At 41.3% G+C, this 24,956-nt stretch overlaps 2 protein-coding genes across 4 annotated transcripts in view; one reads left to right on the forward strand and one right to left on the reverse strand.

The window, feature by feature from the left end:
- The window catches only part of TMOD1 (tropomodulin 1), a 78,086-nt gene extending 75,682 nt beyond the window's left edge, over positions 1 to 2,404 (forward strand). For both annotated transcript variants that reach the window (XM_012769050.2, XM_012769051.3), the window contains exon 10: positions 799 to 2,404. In XM_012769050.2, the coding sequence (XP_012624504.2) occupies positions 799 to 863 (65 nt within the window). In that variant the 3' untranslated portion in view covers positions 864 to 2,404. The remainder of the gene's footprint in view (positions 1 to 798) is intronic.
- Positions 1,247 to 24,938, reverse strand: TSTD2 (thiosulfate sulfurtransferase like domain containing 2). Of its 2 annotated transcripts, XM_012769049.3 has the most exons (10): positions 24,780 to 24,938; positions 20,895 to 21,109; positions 18,882 to 19,198; positions 15,607 to 15,727; positions 12,488 to 12,613; positions 11,550 to 11,655; positions 7,975 to 8,093; positions 7,313 to 7,471; positions 6,575 to 6,713; positions 1,247 to 3,902 (listed from the first exon to the last, which is right to left on the reverse strand). In XM_012769049.3, the coding sequence occupies exons 2-10, from the start codon at positions 21,057 to 21,059 to the stop codon at positions 3,604 to 3,606; spliced, it is 1,551 nt and encodes a 516-aa protein (XP_012624503.1). In that variant the 5' UTR covers positions 21,060 to 21,109; positions 24,780 to 24,938; the 3' UTR covers positions 1,247 to 3,603. The 2 variants fall into 2 exon arrangements, with proteins under 2 accessions (XP_012624503.1, XP_075864973.1); XM_076008858.1 differs by lacking the exons at positions 18,882 to 19,198; positions 24,780 to 24,938 and having other exon boundaries at positions 20,895 to 21,065.
- Between the last annotated feature and the right edge of the window lie 18 nt (positions 24,939 to 24,956).

Raw genomic sequence — 24,956 nt, forward strand, 5'->3', positions numbered from 1 at the left:
TTCCCTCGGCAATAGCTTCCTGTCTCTGCCACACTAGCAGGCCCCTTGACTGCCACCTACTGGCTCTACAGACTTCTTTGCCCTTTCTCTATGGCTGATCTAGCTTTCTACTTGGTTTTCATCAGCAGACACTAATGCATTTCAAAACACTGTCCTTAGTTAAAACACAGGGACCATCCTCCCGTCCCTCCTCTTCTTCAGTTGTCCTCTAAGCCTGCAAGCTCCCTAGTGCTTTCCTCTTTATGGCATTTCATTCTATGTCATGTGAACAGTGTCTAAGCATAAATTGTCTTGCCCCTGGGAAAACAGCAAGGTTAAACATAAGGGGACACAGATACTGTAGGGTAATCTTCAGGGTGGAAACTACTGTTTACACAAGCAGGAGGCAGGCCAGGTGCTCCCGGAGCTAGGGAAAATGCTTCCACTAGGTTAAGACCCTACTCTCATTAAGATCAACTGAACTTTTAACTCTTATCTGAACCACAGGAAAGATCTTCAACTCTGGGTCTACTGTAGGCAAAGGAAGAACAGTGGAGTTGGGTAAAGTAGGACTGTGTGGTCAACCATTTAGAAGGAATTTATGGATGAAGCTACACTACCAGACCCTCACCAGTGAACACCGACTAACAGGAGGGCTGTTAAGCAATTCACATATAACTGTCCTTTCAAAACGACAGACTGCAGACTCTGCTAACAAAAAAGTTAGCAAGAGGCTTCAGGATGCTTTCTCAGAGCAACAGTGGTAGCTCCTGGTCTACAGGGACAAATGGCTTATGTCTTATCTCCATTCCTTTGCAGTGAGGAAAAGGAGGCTCGCAGACCTGACTGGGCCCATCATTCCCAAGTGCCGGAGTGGCGTCTAAGTGTGGAGGTGAAGACCATGCCTTTGAACTGGACATGTTCTACCGACAACCTGTGCTCTGCAGTGGAAACCAGAAGGCAAAATGCCGGCACAAAACCCTTTTGTGGTTCAGTTCTTTATGCACTAAGGTTTTAGGTTAACTAGTGGTTGTAGTTGACAATTTTATAAAATATGGTTAATGTGAAGTTTTTCTTTAGTCACAGAAGTTCAGTCTGGTTATTATTTAAAAATTTTAAAGCCCTCAAACTGGCAGATCTTACTGAAGATGATGTAGTAGCAATGACTTAACCCCAGGAGCCCAGTTTCCATGGCCTTGCTGTGTAGTGTTTCAGGTCCATTTAAAATGTGTGACACATAAACAAAGAGCACACTCTTCCACATGACTTAGAAGTATTATAAAATACTTTATTACAGATTTGATCTTAGCTATTTAGCAAACAGAACAAATTATCATTCTTTATTAACCCTCCTTTAAAATTTTAAAAAATTCAAAATTAAAGTTGCCAAACTTATTATTACTAGATCAAGAACACAATTTTACCCTCAAGAATGACAGACAGACTGAAGCCACAGAGCTCTGCCAGGAATCAAAGAACATGTCCTTTTGCCGGATATGAGGAAATGACAGAAAAGGCCAATGGTGAAATTTCAAGTTTCAGAAACCATCCTTTCCTTACCAATCCCAGGCAACAAATATGTCCCTGAGTGTTCTTTAGGAACATGTATTTATTTACAATTTAACACTGGAGTCAGAATGTTTTTCCTTATTGAATGCCAGCCTTACAATGGATGTGAAAACCTATGGCCAAATACTTGAAAACCCCTTTCCACGGTGCACAGTGGGCACACGGCACATGTGAGGTCAACAGCAAGAGACAGATTCCAGTCCATCGTCACTATGGAACTTAGGATGATCAAGCATGCAGACTTCAGCCACCTGTCTCGTCACTTATTAGATAAATCACCATTGATCTTATGCCTGTAAATTAAGCGTCTGCAGGACAATGGTGAAGAAGATCCAGGTATTAAAGAATTAGGAACTCCTGGCCAAAGCGCCCCAAGATGATTATTCTGAAAGTATAATTTTGATATTTCTGCTGGATCCCTTTCTAACAACATATGCATCTCTTGGGATCCAGCAAAAAAGCCACATTGCCCTTGTGCCTTTTAATATACCACAGTGCCAGTTAAACCAGTATTTCTGTCTGTTGCTTTGAGGAGTTGTTTTCAATAGTGGTTCAGCAAATCTTGTGATAAAGGACAAGGCCGCAGAGCTGCAGAGCACTGGGCAGAGAGGCTTCTGATGGAAAAGGAAAAGTCCTGCACACTGAACTGCGATGACGTGGGCAGTACAGGGGAACGAGGGGTGGAGCCAGGGCCTCACCACTGTGGGAGAGTATCTACTGAGGCTGCAAATGGGCCCAGGAGTGGCACTGCTGCAGGGACGACCATCCCCCCTCGGCTTCTCATTGAAACACAACTGCAGCTGCATTCTGCATCACTGGAAACTGCAATGTAATATTAAATCTGTTGGTCTATGTATGGCAGTGGTATGTGTTTCTTGGGACCTGTGTGACAGGGACATGTGCCTGGCACACTGGCCAGAAGGCTGGGCAGCCACCACCACAGTACTGAGTGACCTGACTGAAAACGTGTCTTGTATCCCAGGTGCTGGTCTAAAAACTGCTGTTCAAATGTCAGCGTCATTGAGCTTATCTGAATCCGACAAAGAGAATGCTTAAAAGCTAAGAGAGTGAGTGCTGGGGGAGCAGGGGGATTAGGGGAAATCTCTCACAGAAACCAGATCAACAAAAAATGAAGAGGGGCCACATCTTTAAGGCCATCCCCAACAGATAAGCTGTTGATCCAGAGCAGGGGTTGGCAAACTTTCCTGTAAAGGGCCAGACAGTAACTACTTCAGATTTTGCAGGCCACAAGGTCTCTGTTACAACTACTCAATTCTGCCATAGATCCTATGTAAAGGAATGGGTATGGCTGTTCCAATAACTGTACAGCTGACCCTGGAACAACAAAGGTTTGAACTGTGTGGGTCCACTTAGATGCTGATTTTTTTTAAACCAAATATGGATTGAAAATACAGTATTCACAGGATGCGAAACTTGCGTATATGGATGGCTAACTTTTTGCACACACAAGTTCTGCAGGGCCTACTGTGGGACTTGAGGGTGCACGGATTTTGGTGTATTTGGGTGTCCTAGAACCATCCCCCATGTATAACAAGGGATGACTCAATCTATAAAGGCAGGAGATGGGCCAAATGCCACAGCTGGCAGAGCCCTTCAGGCTAGGCAGATGACCTAAGTGACCTGACTTTCAAATTCTCTCCAGGGCCACAGCTTTCCCATGTTTGCCATCAGGAAAGACAGGTTTGCTGACAAGGACTACTTACAGTCCTGCTGCATGGCAGAGAAAGAGTATGTCCTGATCACCAGGCTCAAGGCTCTCTTCCTCGGTATCTCTGTGGTCCCATATAGCTTATCATTTTTCTGTGCTCTAGCATCTTCTTAATCAGAATGTTGCAGGTAAGTGGTCAACATTCAACTCCCTGTCTCTTCCCCCTGTGAAGTGCAGATGGCCAATACAGTGACCAGTATGTCACAGTGGCATGGGCCAGCACAAAAGTTCTGAATTTCTCTGTTTCTGCAGCCTTGACATTCGTCTACATGTAGTTACTCCAAACCTACTTTTACCAAAGGCTCGGGGAACGTTGAATGTGCTGCTCACACAAGCCACGGCCCATCCTCACCCACAGCAGGCCCTGGCTCTGGGCTCCCAGGGAGGTACAGCTGCTGTGAGAGCTCCCTTGGTATGCGCGGCCGCCGGGCTGTACATTCACATTCCTCTTTAAAGCTGTCCTGAGTAGAGCCTGAAGCCTTCCTGCTCCCTTTGTCTTGACATGTGACACAACAGGCTGTGAATCCTTGTCCTTGACAGGCAGGGCAGGTCAAAACGAGCTGGCGGCACTGGGGAGTTGAGCAGAGTTTATACTGGTCCCACTGGGATCCACAGTATGAACATTCTGCGGAAGAAAGAAAGCTCTTGTTATAAACACATACACACACACACAGGCATTTCTCCAGTGCCTAAATATAACTCTTAGCTGACCAGAATCTAATATATCCTGTTGGGCCTGGGGAAAGTTTCTAAATAGTAAGCTTCCTGTAGTTGAACAGAAACCTTGCCCACCCCTTTTCCCCAAGCACCAGTTTATTTTGGGGGTGGGTGGGGCTGCTTTGGGGAATTATCTATCTGATTCCAGTATCCACTGACCCATTTTTCTTTTTCCCATCTAGAAAACAGGTAGTAATATTTCTCTTTCATTAGCTATTCTGAAGCTTGCCACCACCCCCACTCCCACCCCCTTGTTAAATGGTCTTTTCCCCTTAGATCACTCCCTTTTTCAGCGGGGACAACACAGACAGATAATGCCACATGTACACTGAACTTCTGCAGTCCACACCCTTCTCCTCCATGCCTGAGTCTCTCCTGCTGTTGCTAGGACATGAGATCACCTAATTCCTAAAACTCACACTATCATCTTTCTCTACCTATTTTTCCCTGCTCACTTCCTGTTACCATTGCTCACATCCTTCTTCCTCAAGCCTCCTTACTTTGCTTACCTAAGCTACCTCTGGCTCTCCTCTCTCCTCTTCACACTCACAGGCAGGTACCCGTCAAGTCCTGCCAATATTTCCTTGGTAAAATCTCTCAAATCCACGTTATCTGCTTATTTAAAATGTGTACTCCATCTAGCTCCAAAACAGAACTACTTATTGAAGTAGTTTTCAATAAGAGACAAATACAAGACCACTGAAAAGAATAAAAAGATCAAGAAGAAAGGGGAGGCCAGGTGTGGTGGCTCATGCCTGTAATCCCAGACTTTGGGAGGCCAAGGCAGGAGGATTTCTTAAGGCCAGGAATTCAAGACCAGCCTGGGCAATATGGCAAGACCCTGTTTCTATAAACAAATTTTTTTTAATTTTAATTTTTATTTCAAAATATTAAGGGGGTACAAAAGTTTTTGTTACATGGATACACTCCATAATGCTGAAGTCACGGCTTTCAGTGTGCTCACCACGAGGACAGTGTAAGTTTTTATCCCTTACTCCCCTTGCACCCTCCCCCTTTCTTAGTTTCCAATGTCCTTCACATCTTTTTGTGTCCAGGCGCACCAACTGTTTAGCTCCCACTTATCAGTGAGAAAATGTGGTAACTGTGTTTCCATTCCTGATATATTTCACTTAGGATAATAGTCTCCAGTTTCATCCAAGTTGTAGTGAATGACATTATTTCATTCTTTCTTTCCTTCTTAGGCTAAGTAGTACTCCATAGTACGTATACACCACATTTTCACAAAAAAATTTTCAAAAATTAGCTGGTCATGGTGGCAATGCCTGTAGTCCTAGCTATCCGGGAGGCTGAGGCAGGAGGATTGCTTGAACCCAGGAGTTCAGGGCTGCAGTGAGCTATGATCGTGCCACTGAACTCTAGCCTGAGTGACAGAGCAAGATCATGTCTCAAAAAACAAACAAACAAACAAAAACAAAAAAGGAAAGAGGACAGTCAAACTCAAATCTTGCCCATTATCTGAGAAGTAATTCTACCTCAGTCCTTGATTACAGGAGTTCTAGAAAACTGCAGCAGCCACCAAGGTTGTCTGCCTATGACCTATTCCATTCCAAAATGTGGCATCCAGGGGCAGAAGCCATCTTTCTGAAGGATTATTTGGAGCTTTCCTTTATCTTCATCTGGTATCACACTCAGTGTGGGCTCAACACTACTGTCACACCACAGGCTTCCCATGGCCACCCTGCCTCCAGCTCTGGCCCTAGGTTCAGCTTTACCTTGTAGTGCCCCATCCACCATTCAAACGTGAATGCCCCATGTGACCACAGACCAGCTAAACTAGGAATTTTTACTCTTATTTTGTGCCAGGGATATTACTTAGCAGTCTGGTGAAGACTATGGACCCTGTCTTAGAAAAATATTTTCAAATAAAATAAAATATACAGGATTACAAAAGAAACCAATCATATAGAAATATAAAATACAAAAATATTTTTCAAAATCTGTGATATATAACATATGTGCTACTTATTAACATATTAAATAACTATGGTGGGCCTAATAATTATTTTCATTTTAAAGCAGTGATGAGTATAAATGCTATTTTGAGATATCTGCTGCAACTGTAACATGATATGAAAATATTAGGGATTCTATTGAAGACAAAGTCACAGATACATCTAATAACTGGTTTGTTGCCAACATTCATAATTGAAGGAACTGCTACATTTTAGTGGGGAGTTATAGAAAGCAAAGATAACATTATTTTCCCATCCAAATTCACAGAACCCCTGGATTCCATACACTGATTCCAGGTTAACACCCCCCAATTCAGCCTATTAGCCCTCCCCCCCCCCCCCATTTTAAAGAACTTATCCAGCTAGCAAATGGTGAAGCCAGCATCCCAACACAGGCCTCCTGACTCCTGGTCTAAAGACTAAAGACTCCTGGGTCTGCTCTACTGCTGCATCTCCAACTGTTGGGAAAATGGTGGTACAACACACTTCTCCCTGTTCATTCTACAGGTTATTAGTACTGGCCTGCCTTCCCTGTATACAGTTTTTCAAGACCAGTTAACTAATAATGTGACTGACTTCAGCTGGGCTTGGACCTGTGCTGACCTACCTGACACCACATCACTGTTGTAGGCCAGGGCGTAACGCTCATCAAAAACAAACAACTTCCCTTTGTAAAAGCCATCAGGAAATTCTTCCAGATACTTGTGGATGCCACCCTTGAGCTGGAACACTTCCTTGCACACTCCCTAGGTGTGGAAAAACAATAGGAAATCTGAAAAGCCACGCAGAGACCTGTTAAGAGGCTCCACAGAGGAGCGGCACCTGGCAAGGAGTACCCAAATGGACTCCCTGTCTGCAGTCAGTCAGGGGCTCCTACCCCCCCCCCCCCGCAGGGCACTGAGCAACTGCTGACCAACTGGTCAGACCTTGTCTCCTAGGGAGATGAGTGATGACAGCAGTCAGGGCCTCTACCCTCTAGATCCTGGGAAGCCCAACTATTTTGGGGCTAAATATAGGAAGACACCTGTTGTGATATGTAATGTTACTGAATTTGCTCTTCTCAGGATCAAGCAAAAGGATTAGAAAAAGGGAGACGTTAACTAATCTTTCCCTTTTATACTCGATGAGTCTCTAAGGCTGTTAAGTGTTTTTTACATATTGAGATTAAAGAACCTCCCATTTTGTACTTACAAATGCTATGCTGGAGCCATAAAAGGGGAAAATAAATCCTTTGGCTGGCTGGGGTAGGGGCACTAATGGGGGAGAGAATACAATGCTCCACACAGGCTGTTGGTGGCGCCTTCGTCACCTCCATGCCCGCAGTGCCCCAACAGTGGTGGCTCACCTTGGCTTTGAGGTAGGCTGAACCCCGCTCACAACGGATGCCCCCAGTGCAATACATCAGCACCCTCTTCTCTCTGAAAAGTTCTAGATTTTTGTCAACGTAGCTGGGGAAGTAACTGAATTTCCTGATGTCTGGGGCTAAGCAGCCCTGGAATCGTCCCTACAATATAGGAGCAGTGGAGAGAAAAATGATCACAAAAACATACCTGGTAGAAACAAAGGTCCAGGTTTTGAGTCAAACAACCCCCACCTTCACAAAGAAGCACAGAAGCACTTGCTAGTCACTGTTCTCATCCCTTTCAACTACATGTCTGATCTGTCAACTTCAAGATCTGGAACTTAAAACCAAGGCTGGTGGGCTGGGAGTTACCTTCCCAGAGTCCTCTGGGGAACTGGAGAGGCTGCCCAAAGCTAAATTCTATGAGATCCTTGACACATGTCAAGGGCAGGTTCATAGGAGTCAAAAAGTACATAATGTGGCAAGATAGCTTTCATTCATATTTTCTTAGAATTTCTCACCAGATCTGGAGTTCAAGGGCTTGGGTTTTCTCTGAAGCTGCTAGTACTGGCTGGGCACACACAGCATCCTCTGGGGAAACAGACCATGCTGCAGGAAGTGGGAGATCTACCAATTCACCCAACTCCATTCTGGCTCTTACTTACTATTTTGCTTTCATAGAAGTTTCTGCAATCCAGAAGGATAGTATCTCTTTGTTCTTGATTTGCCTGCGATAAAAACTTTTCTACTTCTTTATGAAATTCACCTGGGGATAAATGAATTCCTAAAACCAAACCAAAACATTATGTTAAAACAAAAATAAAAACCCCAAAACTTTACCACAACTGACCTAGCCTGACTTACATGTTGTTCCACCCAAACCTCTTCTCTTCACAATTACAATTGTCTGAGAATAACCTTACATACTGATTATGATGAAATAATTTGGTAATTCCAGGTATCCTATTATCTCCGTCCCCTTAAGATGAGGAGTATAGAGACCTGACAGTTTAGAAATACTTACTCAAAGAATTTTGCATCCTCATACTCGGCCAAACCCCAGTGATACAAACCAGATAATTAGGATCTAAGTTGCCATGTGGGTTTGCTAGTCATTGTATGGTCACTAGCAGGTCAGGAAACAGCCACTGATCAAATGTCACTATACATGGAGGAGCTCAGCATGTATGTGCTTGGCTACAGGCTTTGTAAACTGTCTTATACTGAGGCTGAGCCCAAGTTCAAGGCTAAGAACCCTAGCGTGGGCAGGTGTAAGCATACAGTTGTGGAATAAAGTTGGAATGTATTTTTTAAAAATGTAAAAGGGTAAGAAGAATGTATCTAAGTATATGTGTGTAAGTGAAACAGAAAAGGGCTAGAGAGGTGGACAACAGGAATAACATATGAAAAAGAAAGGTGAGGGAGAGAAAAGAACAGAAGAGATAGAAGATGAAAGAGTGAAGCATTAACACACAAGAGGACTAAAAGGAAAGAACCTCAGCCTAGTGGGGCCCTTTGCCCCATGACTCTCCAGGATATGCCTCTACCTTTGGGAGTTCAGACTTCTCAGTAGATTGTGAGGAACTTTTGGTGAAATTGTATTGTGGTGTAACCACACCTCACACAGGTGGGGGCCCTGGTGACTCATTCACACACCACTCATGATAGAGCTTTACAGCACCAAAGAGCCACAATCTCCTCAGGGATGGCCCCAACAGCCACCTGAAACTGCCCCACGTCAAAGAGAGACATGACCCCAGAGATCAGCCTAGGAATTTGGTTTTCTACCTGCCTAACCTAGGGATATGGGGAGCATATAAATAACAAGGCCACATTCTATATAAGGTATTATCATCTATGAATACCAAAGCAGTGGGGTGAAAGGGAGGATAAAAAATGCGATGAGAAGCATGGAATCTGCTAAGACTTCTGCTTGCAGGGAGCCATAGGGAAACAAACCTGCTCCACTGCTGCTATTACTACTTTTGTTCTACTGACCCTGAGAAGGCCTGTTTGGACAGTGACCTGCTGGATGTGTTTTTTTTTTTTTTTTTTGAGACAGAGTCTCGCTTTGTTGTCCAGGCTAGAGTGAGTGCCGTGGCGTCAGCCTAGCTCACAGCAACCTCAAACTCCTGGGCTCGAGCGATCCTTCTGCCTCAGCCTCCCGAGTAGCTGGGACTACAGGCATGCGCCACCATGCCCGGCTAATTTTTTATATATATATCAGTTGGCCAATTAATTTCTTTCTATTTATAGTAGAGACGGGGTCTCGCTCTTGCTCAGGCTGGTTTTGAACTCCTGACCTTGAGCAATCCGCCCGCCTCGGCCTCCCAAGAGCTAGGATTACAGGCGTGAGCCACCTCGCCCGGCCTGGATGTGTTTTAAAAGGTCTCTTTAAACAACTCAGTTCAAATGAAAGCACAATAGCACTCACTGCCTGGAGCTTACTCTCCCTTAAACTCCTGAGCAATGTCCCATGGTGCCCAGGAAGAGCTGTTTATAGTCACATTGCCTGCACTAAGAGGGGCTCACTAAGCAGACACAGCTCTTTTTGGCCCTCATCTCCCCATACATGAGTCTCTTTTCCCAGATGCTGATTACTCCCATCTCCCTCTGGCTTAACTCTTAACCTTCTTCTACATATTTACATTTTAAAAAATGAACACCACATAGTCAACTAGAGCTTTGTGCTTCCTGATGAAAGAAGACAATACTAGCTATGAAGTAGTCTTGGGGGTAAAAAAAGGGAAAGAAAGAACAAAAGAAATCAAAACTGAATCTGATAGAGTCTGTAGTCCTGAGCTGTCTAATATGGTAGCCAATAGCCATTGCAGCCAACAAGCACTTGAAATGTGGTTTGGGATGTGCTATAAATAAGAAGGGTAACATACATACTGGACTTCAAGGACTTAGTATGAAAAAAAAGGTAAACTATCTCACTAATAATTTTTTATACTGCTCGCATGTTGAAATATTTTGGACACACCACATTAAGTAAAGCATATTATTTAAATTAATTCCAATTATTTCTTTTTACTTTTTAAAACTGGCTATTAGAAAATATAAAATTATATTCTATGGTTCATATTATATATTTCTATTAGACAGCCTTACTCTATCAATTTTATAGGAAATAAAGAGGACAGAGAAATACAGCATGGGGATATAATTAGTATTATCCAGATTATGGGAAATTCCACAGGCCAAATGTCCCAGTTCCTTCAAAAAATAAACTGTAAGAGGGGAAAAAAAAAGATGGAGGCAAATCTATAGAATAAAAGACACTTAAAGAGACATTGATGAATCACAATAAATGGACCTTACTTGAATCCTAACAGGAACAAAAGTTAAAAAATTATGAGACAGCTGGGAATTGATTGACAAGACTAGGTATGTGATACTATATTAATATTAAGGAATTACTGTTAAAATGTTTTAGATGTGATAATAGTTTTACAGCTTTTTTTAAAAAAAAATCTGCATCTTTTAGAAATATTTACTAACGTATTTATGAATGAGATGACCTGACATTGGGATTTCCTTCAAAATAATCCAAGACGGGAGAAGGGGATGGGCATAGAGGAAAGTTAGCCATGAATTAGTTAACTTATGAAGCTATGCAATAAGTACATGGAAGTTGTCTGTACTATTTTCCCTATTTTTTTAATGTTTACCAATTTTCAGAGTAAAAAGTAAAAACAAAACAATCCTGCCAAAAAAACACAAATGTCTTTCAACCTTTTACCATGGACAAGAGTGGGAGAGAACATTCTAGAGCACAGTGTAAACTGCTTTGGTACCGAAAGCCACTTGCTTCCTGTAGCAAAGGCCCATGTGTTCTATTCTGCTGATGATGAGCTATTTACAAGTACTAATTACACTCTCCCCAAATTATTGTCTTTGGAAAGACAAAACAACTTCTTGCCAATCACCAAGAAAAATAAAACAGGCCACTTTAAGGGGGTGAGAATTCAATTACCACAGCACCACAGAGCAGCAGTCCCCAACCTTTTTGGCACCAGTTTCATGGAAGACAATTTTTCCAAGGGTTAGGGACCATAGCCATACAGAACCAAGTTAAGCACAGGATGCACCCAAGTGTTAGCCACCCCACATCTATTTAAAAGAGCGGATTCATGAGGAGTCTTGCTGATCACAGTGCCTAACTTTCTTATTTGTCTCTCTATTAGGCTTTGTCCCTATGAAGAAAAGCATAATCTTCTTCTAAAAGCAAGCATACCAGGCTTCTTGTAGGAGATCTTACTGGGGCTGATCCCCATGGGCACGATTTCTTCAAATACACCAACACGCAATTCTGGAAAACAGTGAGCTCCTCCTTTGCTGGTCTAGCCAATGAGAAACAAAACACAATACAGTCTTCCTTTCCCATCTCCAGGTATAAGATAAGTGCCACATAAAAGAATGAGATTCTGTTTTGTAATAATGACAACTGAAGTCTTAAGGAACCTCAAATTAGGGAGAAAAAAATTAGGAAACCTTAATGGGAAAAAGAGGGCCCAAGCCATACAGGATAATTCAACATTAATAAATATTTATTGTGTACCTACCATGTGCAGGAGTGTTAAGTTTAAGTGATGTTTCTTTGGCTCTAAGTATTTAATTAGTTAAACTGAACACACTGAGCAATTCTAACATGTGATCACACCCAGCTTTTGTTTCAGAGAATGACCTTTCTTTTCCTATCATCACCACTATGAACACTAGCAAGGTGTTTCCCATCACCTTATCACTTCCTAAGATAAAGCATGAAGTCAATCAAACAAAGCAGCTCAGCTGTGAGAGCAACGGCTTTATTCCCTCATATGGTGTGAAGTACTAATCCTATAATTATAGGTTTACTAAAAACACAGTGATCTGCTGGAACAGCCAGGTGGTCTCTCAAGTGAGTAAACAAATCCAGGTTTTGAGTCCTAAATTGTAATACCCTTATTTTATAGGAAGGGAGACTGAGGTCTAATGAGGGCACCAACTTGTCTGAAATTGCATGGTGACTCAAGGGAAAAACGGGGACAAGCATGCTTCCTCCACCGCACTGCCTCGTAACCTAAAGGGTAAAGGGTATGTTTCTGGCACTGCTTATTTCTCTATGTTGACCTCTTCAATAACCTGCATTGTGGCAGATGGCTCTAAATCCATTTTATTTTCATTTTCTTTTACCTTAAAATCATCCTTACACAGATAATCCTTAAACAGTGGGCAAGAAAGCATGACTTCCATGTAGAGTCTGCTAGCCAGTTTGCTTCCACCAACTGTTCCGTTGATTCCTTCTGTAGCAACTCGAACCTGAGACAGATACAAGATGGTAAGAAAAAGGGACTACAGCCTGTTCTTAGCTTAGTTATCTTTCCAGAGCAGAACAACAGGCTCACGCAAGTCAACAAGTTTAAAAGGAAAAGCAGAGGCACTGCTGTGGACACCAAAGTATTACTAGACAAAGATACCTACATTTTTCTAAAATGGCACAGCCTACAGTTCAGTCTATGGCAGGTATGATAAAGCAGCACACACGTCTACATAACTCTCTTTGGATAGGCTAGTGGATTCTTTCCTAATTTATTGTAATTTCAGAACCCAAATAGAAGACAAGCATACCTACTCCCTACATAACTAGGGCACAGCAATCTCTAAACTTATGCATTACACTTTCAATCCCTAGGACTCTCTAACAGATATCCTTCAAAGAAGCTACTTGGTGATGAAGGCCTTGTATCTAAGAAATTGAGAAAAGCAATAGTTAGCATTTATTCAGCAATTCTAAGAGATAGAAGCTTTACATTATAATCCTGAAAGTTAGATATCATAATCCCCATTTTATAGAAAAGGAAACAGAAGCTAAGAGAAACCAAGTAACTTGCCACGTTGGTAGATCTAGGATTCAAAACTAGATCTTAGTGGCTCCAACTCTTGTAATTTTTCTTTTCCAAAGTCTCCAATGTGTCCTCTCAAATTTCTTGAGGCAATAAGGACTATATAGTAATAGGGATAGAAGCTTATTTCCACAATTCTAGAATGTTCAGGCTCTCCTCTTTCCCTATCTAAGCACCAATATTCTGCCAAATCTTCTACCGGCATAAAACTGTCTCAGTAACTGGCCATGTATCCTTGAATCCTAGGAATCTGGACTGAAGATCAGGCACGTGCTGCCACCTTGTGGGGGGAATCCCTCACTGCTAGTTCAGCACTTGGGCTAGGCCAAGAATAAAAATCTGCCTCTAAACCAAGAAAAAGAGATTGATTTCATATTTTACATATTCAGGTTTGCTGTAAGAGTTCTATCTTTCAAGATTGGAAGTTCTATGTCTAGAAATGGTGATAATAAAAATGTTGATAAATGTATACATTCCATAAATATTTACTTATTTTTTTTTCACTATGTACCAGGAATTGTGCTAAGAATTAAGGATATAGTGGTTGAAAAAATATATAGTTTTTCCCCTCTTGGAGCTTACGGGCTAAGGGAGGTCACAGATATTAAAAGTTACTAATGGACATGTTCTATGAAAAATAGCTAAAAGATGCCATGAAAGTGCACTGGGAAAAATAAATTTAGACTGAAGGTCAGGAAAGGTCTCTTTGAGGAAGTGTCATGAAAATTGAGAACTGAAGCTTGAGTAAAAATTAGATCGGAGAAACAGAGTGGGTGTAGGAGAGTTTCTTGAAGAGAGTTTACTTGTAAAAAGGCCTAAAGACAGAAAAAAACTTGTTGGGTTCCAAGAAACTAAAAGACCACATTGCTGGAGAGTCATGAGTAAAGAACAGCATTAGACAAGAGGAAAAGGCAGGGGGGGCCAACTCACACAGGAACCCAGTGCATGTTAGGGATTTGGGGTTTATGCCACATGAAAGATTTTAAGGAGAGTGATATGATTTCATTACCCTTTAACCATTCTGGCTGCTGTGTGGAGAAGGGATTAAATGGCAGGCAGGGATGATAGACTGGAGAGTAGTTTGGAAGCTGCTGCATGGACAAGACAAGAGAGGATGTGGCTAGGTCCACAGTGGTGGAAGAGGAAGAGAGAAGTGAAAAGAGTCAAGAGATATTTTAGAGGTAGAAATAGCAGGACTTGGTGATGAACTGAACAAGGTAAATGAAATCAGTATCTGTCAGAAAACATGAATATGGAAGGTATCATCAACTGATCAACTTATTAGTTTAGGAAATTAAAACCTGGGACATATATGGGAAAGATCAGTCATAAGATGGTACAGTGTCATAACCAGGGGGATCTCAGAGGGAACCTAGTTCACTTCCTTTTGATTTAGATTTTGAAAATTATATAAAATTCATACACATATGCATGTGTGTATACATGTAATCATAGACATTCTAAAACTATCCATAACCCTATCATGCACAGATAATCTTTACTAACATTTTGGTATGTACTACCTTCCATCTTCACATATGCACTTCTGGTTTTGTCATGAACACACATTCATTCCTTTATTCAACATTCTTCAAATATTTACTGAGTGTCTACTATATGCTAACCTCTGTTCTAGCACTGAGAATATATCAGTTAATTAAGACAAAGTTTCTGTTCTCATGAAACTTACATTCTGTCAGGAAGGTAGACTATAAAGAAATAAATGAAGATTATATTTTCAGGGTAGTAATAAATTTGAAAAGCAAAAAGAGATAGTTAGACAGTAAATAGATAATCTACTTCAGATTAGAGTTCTAAGGAGACAACATTTGAGCAGAGATCTAAAGTGGGGCATGAGCCATTTGAAGGTGTAGGGAAGAGCATTCTAGAGGGAGAGGAAAAAGCAAATGACAATATCCTAAGATGGTAAAAGACCCTGGCACATTCTAGGAAAATTATGAAGTAACTTGAGATCACGCCTATATGTACAGCTCTATAAAATGTTTTTCCATTTAATATATCACAAACATTTCCCTACACCAGGAATCAGCAAATTATCCCTGCTTTTGCACATAGTTTTATCTGAACACAGCCATACCTATACTTTTACATTATTGTCTGTGATTGCTTTCATGCCACAACATTGAGTAGTTTTTTTTGTTCAAAGCCAAAATATTTACTAACTGGCTCTTGAAGAAAAAGTTTGCTGATCCCTGGTCTATGCGTTAAATATTCTTATAAAACACCATGTTAATAGCTGTTTAATATTCTACTTAAATGCCCAGCAGGATTTCCCTAACTTCTAAGAACCCAACAGTGAACCTTTTAACAATGAGCACAGCCTCTGCAATGCAAGGTTGGCAGGCAAGACGAGCCCAGTGAAGGAGGGGGCGTGGGAGAAGATGTTACCTTGCCTGTGAGGTGCAGGTGCTGACACAGAGCTGTCTGCCAGGCACACATCCACTGGGGATCCTCCAGGTCACAATAGCAGTAATACAGTAGCACCTCCCCTTCATCACTGCCCTGGCCACTACAAAGTCGGATGGAAAGAATATTTGATCATTTCTGAAGGACAGCATTGCAAAAAAAAACCCAAGACCAACCAAACAAAAAAAGCATCTGAGTCACTGACGTAACAAAGCCACAATTCCAAGCATACCCAGGTAGTATCAGAGGGAAGGCTAAAATGGAGACATTTGACTGCCTTTTCTCCTACTATTGTCCTAAAATGAGAACTCCTTTTTATATTTTCTGCATAGAAGACAGTGTCTGTGCTGACCTTACTTTACAAAAATGAGTTTACTTTGATCTCATTTAATACACCTAAAAGACAGGTATTAATAACTCTATTTTAAAAAACAGCTGGAAATTGGAATGCATTCTGGCTTACCCTCTATCACAAGATAGTAACCTGTTTTGAATCTCTCATAATACAAAAAAGTTTCACTTCCATTTTCTCATAAAAGCCTCTTACTTCCGATGCAGTTTATTATTATTCCCATTTTGCAACTGAGTAAACTGTGGCTGACTCCTCCCAGGTGAGACAGCTACAAAGTGATAGTCAGGACTTGAATGTCAGTCTTCTGACAGTAGAATCTACCATTTTTCTACTGCACTGTGCTTATACTAATTAGTTGTGGGACCTAGGTAGATTTTTATAATTTCTGAGCCTTGGTTTCTTTATCTGTAAAATCAGAGAACTGAAATAATGGCTTTTCCCAAAATATGCACTGAAGCTATTCTATGAAATCACTCTGAGAAACTCTGCAGACAGTATCTCCCACTTTGAGATTCACAGCAAAAGCCCCTGAGTTTACTGAAGGCTCTGAGCGGTCCTATAATAAACATTTTAAGCTAGTGCCTCCCAAATTTGTCTTAGTGTCCTTTTTCAATACCTTCTTAGCATCCTCTAGAACAAGTGTTCCACAGAACATTTTCTAGGAAATGCTACAGTAGATGGTAATTACAGTCCTATCTAGCTCTGGAATCTATGACTCTCTCATCAATAGCCTCATCATATTTCAGGGCCTAAACTCCACCATGAAACCTTGTCTATCCTAGATCCTATTTTCCTTTCTCTGAACTTCAGTAACAAAATCAGTACCATACAACTGATAATTATATAGCCTGGCCTTATATTATCTGCTGTTTCAAGTGTCCGTTTGTTTCTCTAACTAGAAAGCACATTCTCTGATGTGTGGGGCCACACTGAAATGAAAGGGCCACATTTATATAACACTTTATAGTTCACAAGTGCTCATACCATCACCATCCTATATAATTCATATTGCAGTACTGGGAGGTAGGCAGGGCAGGCATTATTATTCTAATTTTAGAGGTGAGGAAATGAAGGGACAGAAAGTTTTAGTGATTAGCTCAAGTCTGACTCCTAGTTCAATTCTCTTTCTCTTCTTTCTGATAAGCAAGGGGAATTCGACACTGAGTACTAATGAAAATGTATCAATTTGGACTACAGCTGACCCTCAAACAACATGGGTTTGAATTGTGTGAGTCACCTTATGTATGAATTTCTTTCTCCTCTGCCACCCTGAGACAACTCCTCCCTTCCTCCTCCTCCTCCTCTGCCTACTCAATGTGAAGATGAAAGGATGAAGACCTTTATGATGATCCATTTCCATTTAATGAATAATAAATATATTCTCATGATTTTCTTACAACATTTTTCTCCAGCTTACTTTTTTGTAAGAATACAGTATATAATACTAATATACGTTAATCTACTATTTATGTTATCAATAAGGCTTCTAGTCAACAATAGGCTATTAGTAAGTAGTTAAGTTTTGGGGGAATCAAAAGTTACACATGAGTTTTCAACTGCTCAGGGGATCAGCACCCCAACCCCTACACTGTTCAAGGGTCAACTGTATTTCTATTCACCAAATAGAAAAGAGTATAAAACAGTTTGAAAGACTCCACTTTAAAAAAAAAGGTTAAAGTTTAGACGCTTTAAAAGGTTAAGCTACATTTAACTGCTTTCTGAAAAACTAAAAAATTAATGATGTATATTCCCCAATAAATCCTAATAAATGATGCATTTGTCTAAGTACATATATCTGAAATCATCTGACAAGGGCCTTTTTTTCCCCATAGTTTTTACCTACCCTATTCATTTAAAAATGTAAATGTAAATTATCACGGTGTAATTTACAAGTGAAGCATTCAGATCTTAGGTTATACAGTTTGATCATTTTTTTTTTTTTGAGACACATTCTCACACTGTTGCCCTGGCTAGAGTGCCATGGCGTTAGCCTAGCTCACAGCAACCTCAAACTCTTGGGCTCAAGCAATCCTTCTGCCTTAGCCTTCCGAGTAGCTGGGATTACAGGCATGCCACCATGCCCGGCTAATTTTTTTCTATATATTTGTAGTTGGCCAATAAATTCCTTTCTATTTTTAGTAGAGACGGGGTCTCACTCTTGCTAAGGCTGGTTTTGAACTCCTGACCTTGAGCGATCCACCAGCCTTGGCCTTCCAGAGTGCTAGGATTACAGGTGTGAACCACCATGCCTGGACTCAGTTTGATCATTTTTGACACGTCAAAATTATTTGTATCATCCACACCCCGACATTTTCAGAACCTTGAAAAGTCACCTTTTGTGTATTCCCAGTAAAAACCCACTGCCAGAAGCAACCTATCACAAGTTCATTGGTCCCTCAAGTACATAAAATCAAAAAACATGTACTCCTTTTTCTGGCTATTTTCACTCAGGATGAGGTTTCTGCAATTCACCCAAACATATTCCTGCATATCAGCACTCCATATCTGTTTATTGTTGTGTAATATTCTTATGTGGTTATTCAGTTTCTTCATTTTCCCATTGATAGTCATGTGTAGTTGTTACCAGGTTCTTGTTACTATGAATAAAACTGCTATGAAGATTCTTGTACAAGGCTTTTTATGGACATATGTTTTCATTTCTGTTGGTTTTATACTCAGGAGGGGGTTACAGGGAGGATATTTAATTTTAAAAAGAAATTGCCAAACACTTTTCCGAAGTGGTTGTGTCACTTTACATTCCCAGCAGCAATGACTGGTTGTTGTTCCACATTCTCATCCACATTTGGTGGAGTTGGTCTTTCTCATTTTAGCAAGGAGGTTGCAGAATCTCATTGTGGTTGGAAAAATATTAAAATCAAACCAAAATGCAGAATGAAAATCCTACCTTATCAGCTCATCAGGGCTAAAGCAGCTTATATCGGGGAGCCAAGCAGACATTTCATGGCTATGCATAAGGCACTCTTTCCCGGGGTTCTTTTGGTCTACAGACATAAGACTCTTTGAGGTGCTCAATGCTGCACCCAGCTGCTTTAAAATAGAAGCAGTCTGTTCATAAATTTCATCAGCATGTTGTGTTGCCACATGTCTATGGATGCTGGTCTGGTCTGTGAATGATTGCTGACAGCATTTCCACCATTTTTCTTTACATTCAAAATTCCTTTTTGCTGGAACTTCTTTGGTTTTGACGAAAAGGGCAAAGGCCTGCAATTACATTTCACATGTTAACACTGTTAAATAACCTTAGGTTTAAAGCTAATGGAGGTCTCAGTGAAATCTCTTATATTCTCTTTCCACAGGGATTTCCAATTTTACATCCTATTATTGTATAGAAAAACTGCCTGAGAAGTAACAGTTCTCTTATTAGTAAGCTTTAGAAGAGATTAGAGAATCTAAATCTGCGCATTATGGAGGTTAAATAATCCTTAATACCACAATTTTATTCTCAGGATATAAGACTCTAAGTCATACTGGAATATATTTTTATATAAATATTACAGTTTGGCCTTGTATTGCTTTCAGCAGCCCACACACTAAAACTGGAATAATATGGTATGGCACATCCCAGCCTTCCACTGCTGGCCCCTCTCCCAACTTCTCCTATCTTCCCCATCCACACATGGCTGACACATGGCCAAACCTGGACGCCTTGCTGTTACTATCACACCTTCCTGGCTTTGCTCATGCTATCCCCAGTAGGCAAGTATATGCTACTCTAGCCTCTTCTCCAGGATTGCTTTTAAACTTTCAGAGTCCATCTGGAGGCTACCTCAATATGAAACATCCTATAGTCCTCCTACTAAATGCTATTTCTTCATCTTTTGAATCTCTGTAAAACTTTCTATTTTTATTTTTCCACTTAAAGAGGGTCTAAAGTTGTAAATACTGGTTCTGCCATTTACTATTTGCATCTTTGAGAAAAGACACAAATCTTTTGAGGAAGTTACTCAACCTTTAGGTGCTGAGTCATTATCTGGAAAATATAAGCCATAAAGGATTATGTAAATGTTAATCAACATAATTAGAACTTTTTTTTGAGATGGTCTCATTCTGTCGTCCAGGCCAGAGTGCAGTGGTGGTGTCATAGCTCATTGCAACCTCAAGCTCCTGGGCTCAAGCAATCCTCCCACCTCAGCCTCCTGAGTAGCTAAGATTACAGGCATACACCACCACACCTAGCTAATTTTCTTATTCTTTGTAGAGACAAGGTCTCGCTCTTGCCCAGAATGGTCTTGAACTCCTGGGCTCAAGTGACCCTCCCGCCTCAGCCTCCCCAGAGTACTAGGATTTATAGGCGTGAGCCACCACACCTGGCCCAATTAGAATTATTTATGTCCTTGCCTGGTACAGAATGTAGACAAACTGCTAAAAGGAGGTGATTTCAGTCAATGGCTTCTGAAAAAAAGATAAGTGGCACAGAAGAGTAGTAGCAATACCTCCTCCACTATAGCCCAATCCCAGCTGTATTCAGTAAGCTTACAGCATTCTGGGATGCTTCATCCCTTCACCAAACCATAGAAGGCCAGTCAACTGGGCCAGATCAGAAATCTTACCTAAGTCAGCAGGGTTCAGTAGTAGTCTCAAGTTTATCAGCCTCTCTAGATGACAGCTACCCTACTGCCTATCTGTTCTTATGAATAGGTTTCCTGGGTTCCTTGGATTTCTCCCACAATCTTAGGTGTGGAAGAAAATCTAACTCATGGATCTACCCTTCCTCAAGTACTATTCCAGGGCCACACCTCACCTGTGATTCTTCTTTGCATAGAGCTGATTAACATCACTGGTTGAAGTCCCTGAGTAGACCTTATCCTGAGCTGGAGGGCAACATTGATAAGCTACTTCTAAATGTACCTACATTAACTATATGTACATGAACATGAAACATCAATAGCAATTTTACCTTTTTCTTTGCAAATGAGTATTTCTTCTTTGTACTGCCATTTAACTCTGCTTTGAGACAGCTGCTGGGATTAATAAGACTTGTATTTTTTAAATCCAGGTCAGAAAATCTTAAAACACAGGCCTCCAGGTCATCTCCTTGGTCTGGTGAAGTAGAAGAAGGCATCTGGTTTGGTCACAGGAGTAGGGCAGAGATTCCTTTCCGTTAAGTACCTCCTAGAATATAAGCAAGGGAGAAACAGCAATGCCACTCTTTGATTACTTCTTGAAGTAAACATGAAGCTAATCAATCATGCATATCAGCATGGGCCCAGCAGCCCAAGCTAGCCATTCATTCACTTGCTCATGGAATAGTATTTTATTTATCTTACAACTACTTTTAAGTCTAACACTGCTCTACATGCTGGGGATACAGCAGTGAATGAAAAAGTTTGTTTTCTTAGAGTTTATATTTCTGTGGGGTGAAGTGAACAAATACATAAAATGATCTTAAAAAAAAGGTCAGATGGTGAAAATATTATGAAGATGAATAAGCAGGTTAAGGAGCGCAGAGTGATAGAGGGGCCCTTTCAACACAGAGGGTAGGAAATGCCTTTGCTGGGCATGGTGGCTCACACCTGTAATCTCAGCTACTCAGGAGGCTGGGGCAGAAAGATAGCTTGAGCCCAGGAATTTGAGGTTATAGTGAGCTATGGTTGGGCCACTGCACTCCAGCCTGGGCAACAGAGTGAGACCTTGTCAAAAGGAAGGAAAGAAAGGAAGAAAACAAAGAAAAACTTTCCTGAGGCTGCGGCATTTGAGCAGAAACCTGAATTAGGGGGCAAGCCATGCAGACATTCAAGGTAAATGATACCAGAAAAGCACTTCATACAACCAAAATCAACCAAGCTGTGTGCTAGTAACTTCAATTATGAATACTTTGTTCTTTTTATCCCCTAAGTTCTGAGTTTTGCAAATTTCCTTCTTTAGAAGAAATAGCTGGGGAGAGACCTCCATTGTAATGAGCCAGAAGAAATACTGAAATTGCTACTGTGGCCAAATCTTGTCAAAAATGACACACTACAACCAACATACTACATTAGTTCTTTTGTAAAGACAATGTTACAGGTGACAAGGCAACATGAAGCACTGAGAAAAGCACCGCCTTTGCTTTGTGGCATAGCAAATATGTATACCTAGGAAAGCTATTTAACTTCAAGTTCTAATTCCCTACTTTGGAAATTGGGGATGATAGTGTCTACCTTGAAGGTCAACTGTAGTGAGGACTGGAAAGAAATATATAAAGTATCTGGCACATAACAGGGTTCAGTGACTGATATTTCAATTTAATTTAATGCTGTATTTTAAAATTTAACATTAAAATTTGATTTCTCTAAAAGTTATCTGTGGTAAGTGGTATTTTCCAAAAATGGCTGTAGCAGTATTTCCAGTCTGTTTCTCCAGAAATATAAGCAGGCTTGTAACACTCCCATCATCTATCCTACTCTGGCCACACTGACTGTGCCTAGTTCCACAAACAAGTCATGCTCTCTCCTGCCCTAGGGTGTCCACACATGCCTTTCTCATCACTCCAAAATGATCTCCCCTCACTCTAAATCTTTCAGTCTCATCTTAGTTTATTTATATATTCTGAACTATTATTTCTGGTGCCTCTGCTATATGCATGGCACAGAGAACAGCACTGTGGATGAGCTCTGAAGGTAACAGTTTAAGTCCCTGCTCTCTTTGAGCTTATATTCTAGTAAGGAGATACACTAAGTAAACAAATAAAAAAACAAACAAACAAAAATTCCAGATAGTGACAAGAGCCACTGCTTCTCAGTTTCCTTTAGCTGGATCTTCTTTATCATTCCAGCCTCTAAATGTTGAACCACTCTATCCATACTCATACTCTAGGTGACCTCATCTATTCATAAGACTTAATAATTGGGGAAGGGGAGGTAATATAGGTGAAACCAGATTGACCATGAGTTGATAATTACTGAAGCTGGTGATGAGTACATGGAGGTTCAATCTATGATTTTCCCTACTCCTGTAAATATTTGACACCTCCATGAAAAAAGGAAAATTTATGTTTAGGATGCTATACACTAATAAATACTAAATTTCTATCTCCAGCCTGGGTATCTCTTTTGAACTACAAATTGACACAACCTAACTGACCGAACAATCTATCTATATGGCTGGCTAGCTGCAATTTCAGTTTCAAACAACTGTTCAAAACAAAACTCTGCTCTTCCCCAGTCTTATGTCAATAAAAGGCAATTTTATTCTTCCTGTTACTGAGATAAAAAAAAAAAAAACAACTCTGGGATGAGTCTCTCTCTTTTTTTCTCACTCTGTCACCCAGGCTGCAGTGCACAATTATAACTCACTGCAACCTTGTAACTACCCAGCCTCCTGCATAGCTAGAACTATAGGCATGCACCGCCTGGCCAATTTTATTATTATTATTATTTTTTTTTTTTTGTAGAAAGGAGATCTCCTTATGTTGCCCAGGCAAGTCTAGAACTGCTGGCCTTCCAAAGTGCTAGGATTACAGGCATGAGCTACTGCACCCAGCTGGGATTATTCTTGATGCCTGATTTTCTCATATTAACATCTAATTGCTCAGAAAATTCTATCACTTTTGCTTTTGGAATACAATCAGATCAGACCACTTTGCAACACCTTCACTACCACCCCAGTTCAAGTTACTATCATTTTTTGCCTGAATTATTGCAATAGCCTAACTACCTTCCTTCTTTAAAACAGGTAACTATTAAAAAATAAGTCAGATCTTCCTCCAAGGACTTCTCAACTTACTCAAATAATGTCCAAAGTCCTTATAAAGTCCCTTCCCCCATCCCTCTGATCTCATCTTCTACTACTCTCCCTTTGCTCACCATGGCTGATTGCATTACTTATGCCCATTCCTGAATGGGCCATTACAATACCACTCCAAGAGAGCAGAAATTTTCCTTTGTTACCTCTGCATCCTCAACATGTAGCACACTGCCTGGCACAGAGGAGGTGCTAAATGTTAATGAATACAATACTCTCAATGAAATAAAACAGCAATTGGGTAGCCAGGGAAGTCCTCACTAAAGACCTGACTGACGTTTGAGCTAAGACCTAAATGACCAGAAGGCAGCCATTCAGATTCAGGAATAGATTTCCTTCAGATTACAGGCAATAGTGAGTATAAATTCTTAAAATAGGAACACGCTTCACTTACTGGAGTAGTAAGAGGAAAATGAGAGTGGCCGCAGCACAGCGATGAGCGCGTAGAACCCCACAGGCCATGGTATGGAATTTTCAATGGAAAATCACTTAAGAGTTTTAAGCAGAGGAGTAACACAGACTGATTCTGGATTTGTTTTGAAAGCAGAGCCGGCAGGGTTTACAAATAAATTGTTAAGTAGAAAGCGAAGGAAAACGACCTAAGAATGACTCTTCCCTAAATGTTTGGATTAAACAACCGATGGATGGGTAAGACTGGGACTGAAATGGATAAGACTGAAGGTTAGGCCCGGAGAGTGAAATTTCAGATGACCATGGGCAGGGCAGTTAGATTAAACCAGTGTGGTGCTCATCAAGGATGTTAGGGCAGGGAACGTTCATACACCTACATGTATACAGTCTCCCACAGCCACTGCAAACAGATTGCTAAAGCATTTGTTCCTACTTAAACAAACAACTCAGGGAAATGAGAGGTAAGCCGACGTCCAGCGGGTAAGCCCGGAGCATCAGGCTCGAGCTGGACCAGTCTTTCGGTCCCAGGGGGCGGCACCACGGCGCCGCCTCCCGCCCAGGCCCGACCCCGCGTGCCGGGCCGGCCCAACCTCTCCACGCAGCCTTCCCGAGGCGGCAAAAGCCAGAAAGTGGGAGTAAGATGAGCACGTACCCGCCAGTCCTGATCCTTTCCTAGGTCTTTCTTCCCTGAGCTGTCTCCGCCTAGCAATTGTCACTCCTCTCAGCCCTCCGGCCTACAACCCCGCCGCGTGTTTGCGTGGGAAGAACTCTCGCGACGTCACCGCGCTCCGGAAGTCTCCGAGGCCGTAAGCGCAGGGGCCGCCGGGAA

Source organism: Microcebus murinus, chromosome 12 (genome assembly GCF_040939455.1).
Source record: "Microcebus murinus isolate Inina chromosome 12, M.murinus_Inina_mat1.0, whole genome shotgun sequence".
Classification (NCBI taxonomy): domain Eukaryota; kingdom Metazoa; phylum Chordata; class Mammalia; order Primates; family Cheirogaleidae; genus Microcebus; species Microcebus murinus.

What these genes read in the sequence shown, in the direction of transcription:
- TSTD2 (XM_012769049.3), bottom strand. Translation starts at nt 21,059, where the DNA reads ATGCCTTCTTCTACTTCACCAGACCAAGGAGATGACCTGGAGGCCTGT. An exon ending in CAGCCTACCTCAAAGCCAAG is followed by an intron (nt 6,714 to 7,312) that starts GTGAGCCACCAC and finishes TTCCACACCTAG; the next exon opens with GGAGTGTGCAAGGAAGTGTT. An exon ending in CAACAGTGATGTGGTGTCAG is followed by an intron (nt 3,903 to 6,574) that starts GTAGGTCAGCAC and finishes TTTCTTCCGCAG; the next exon opens with AATGTTCATACTGTGGATCC.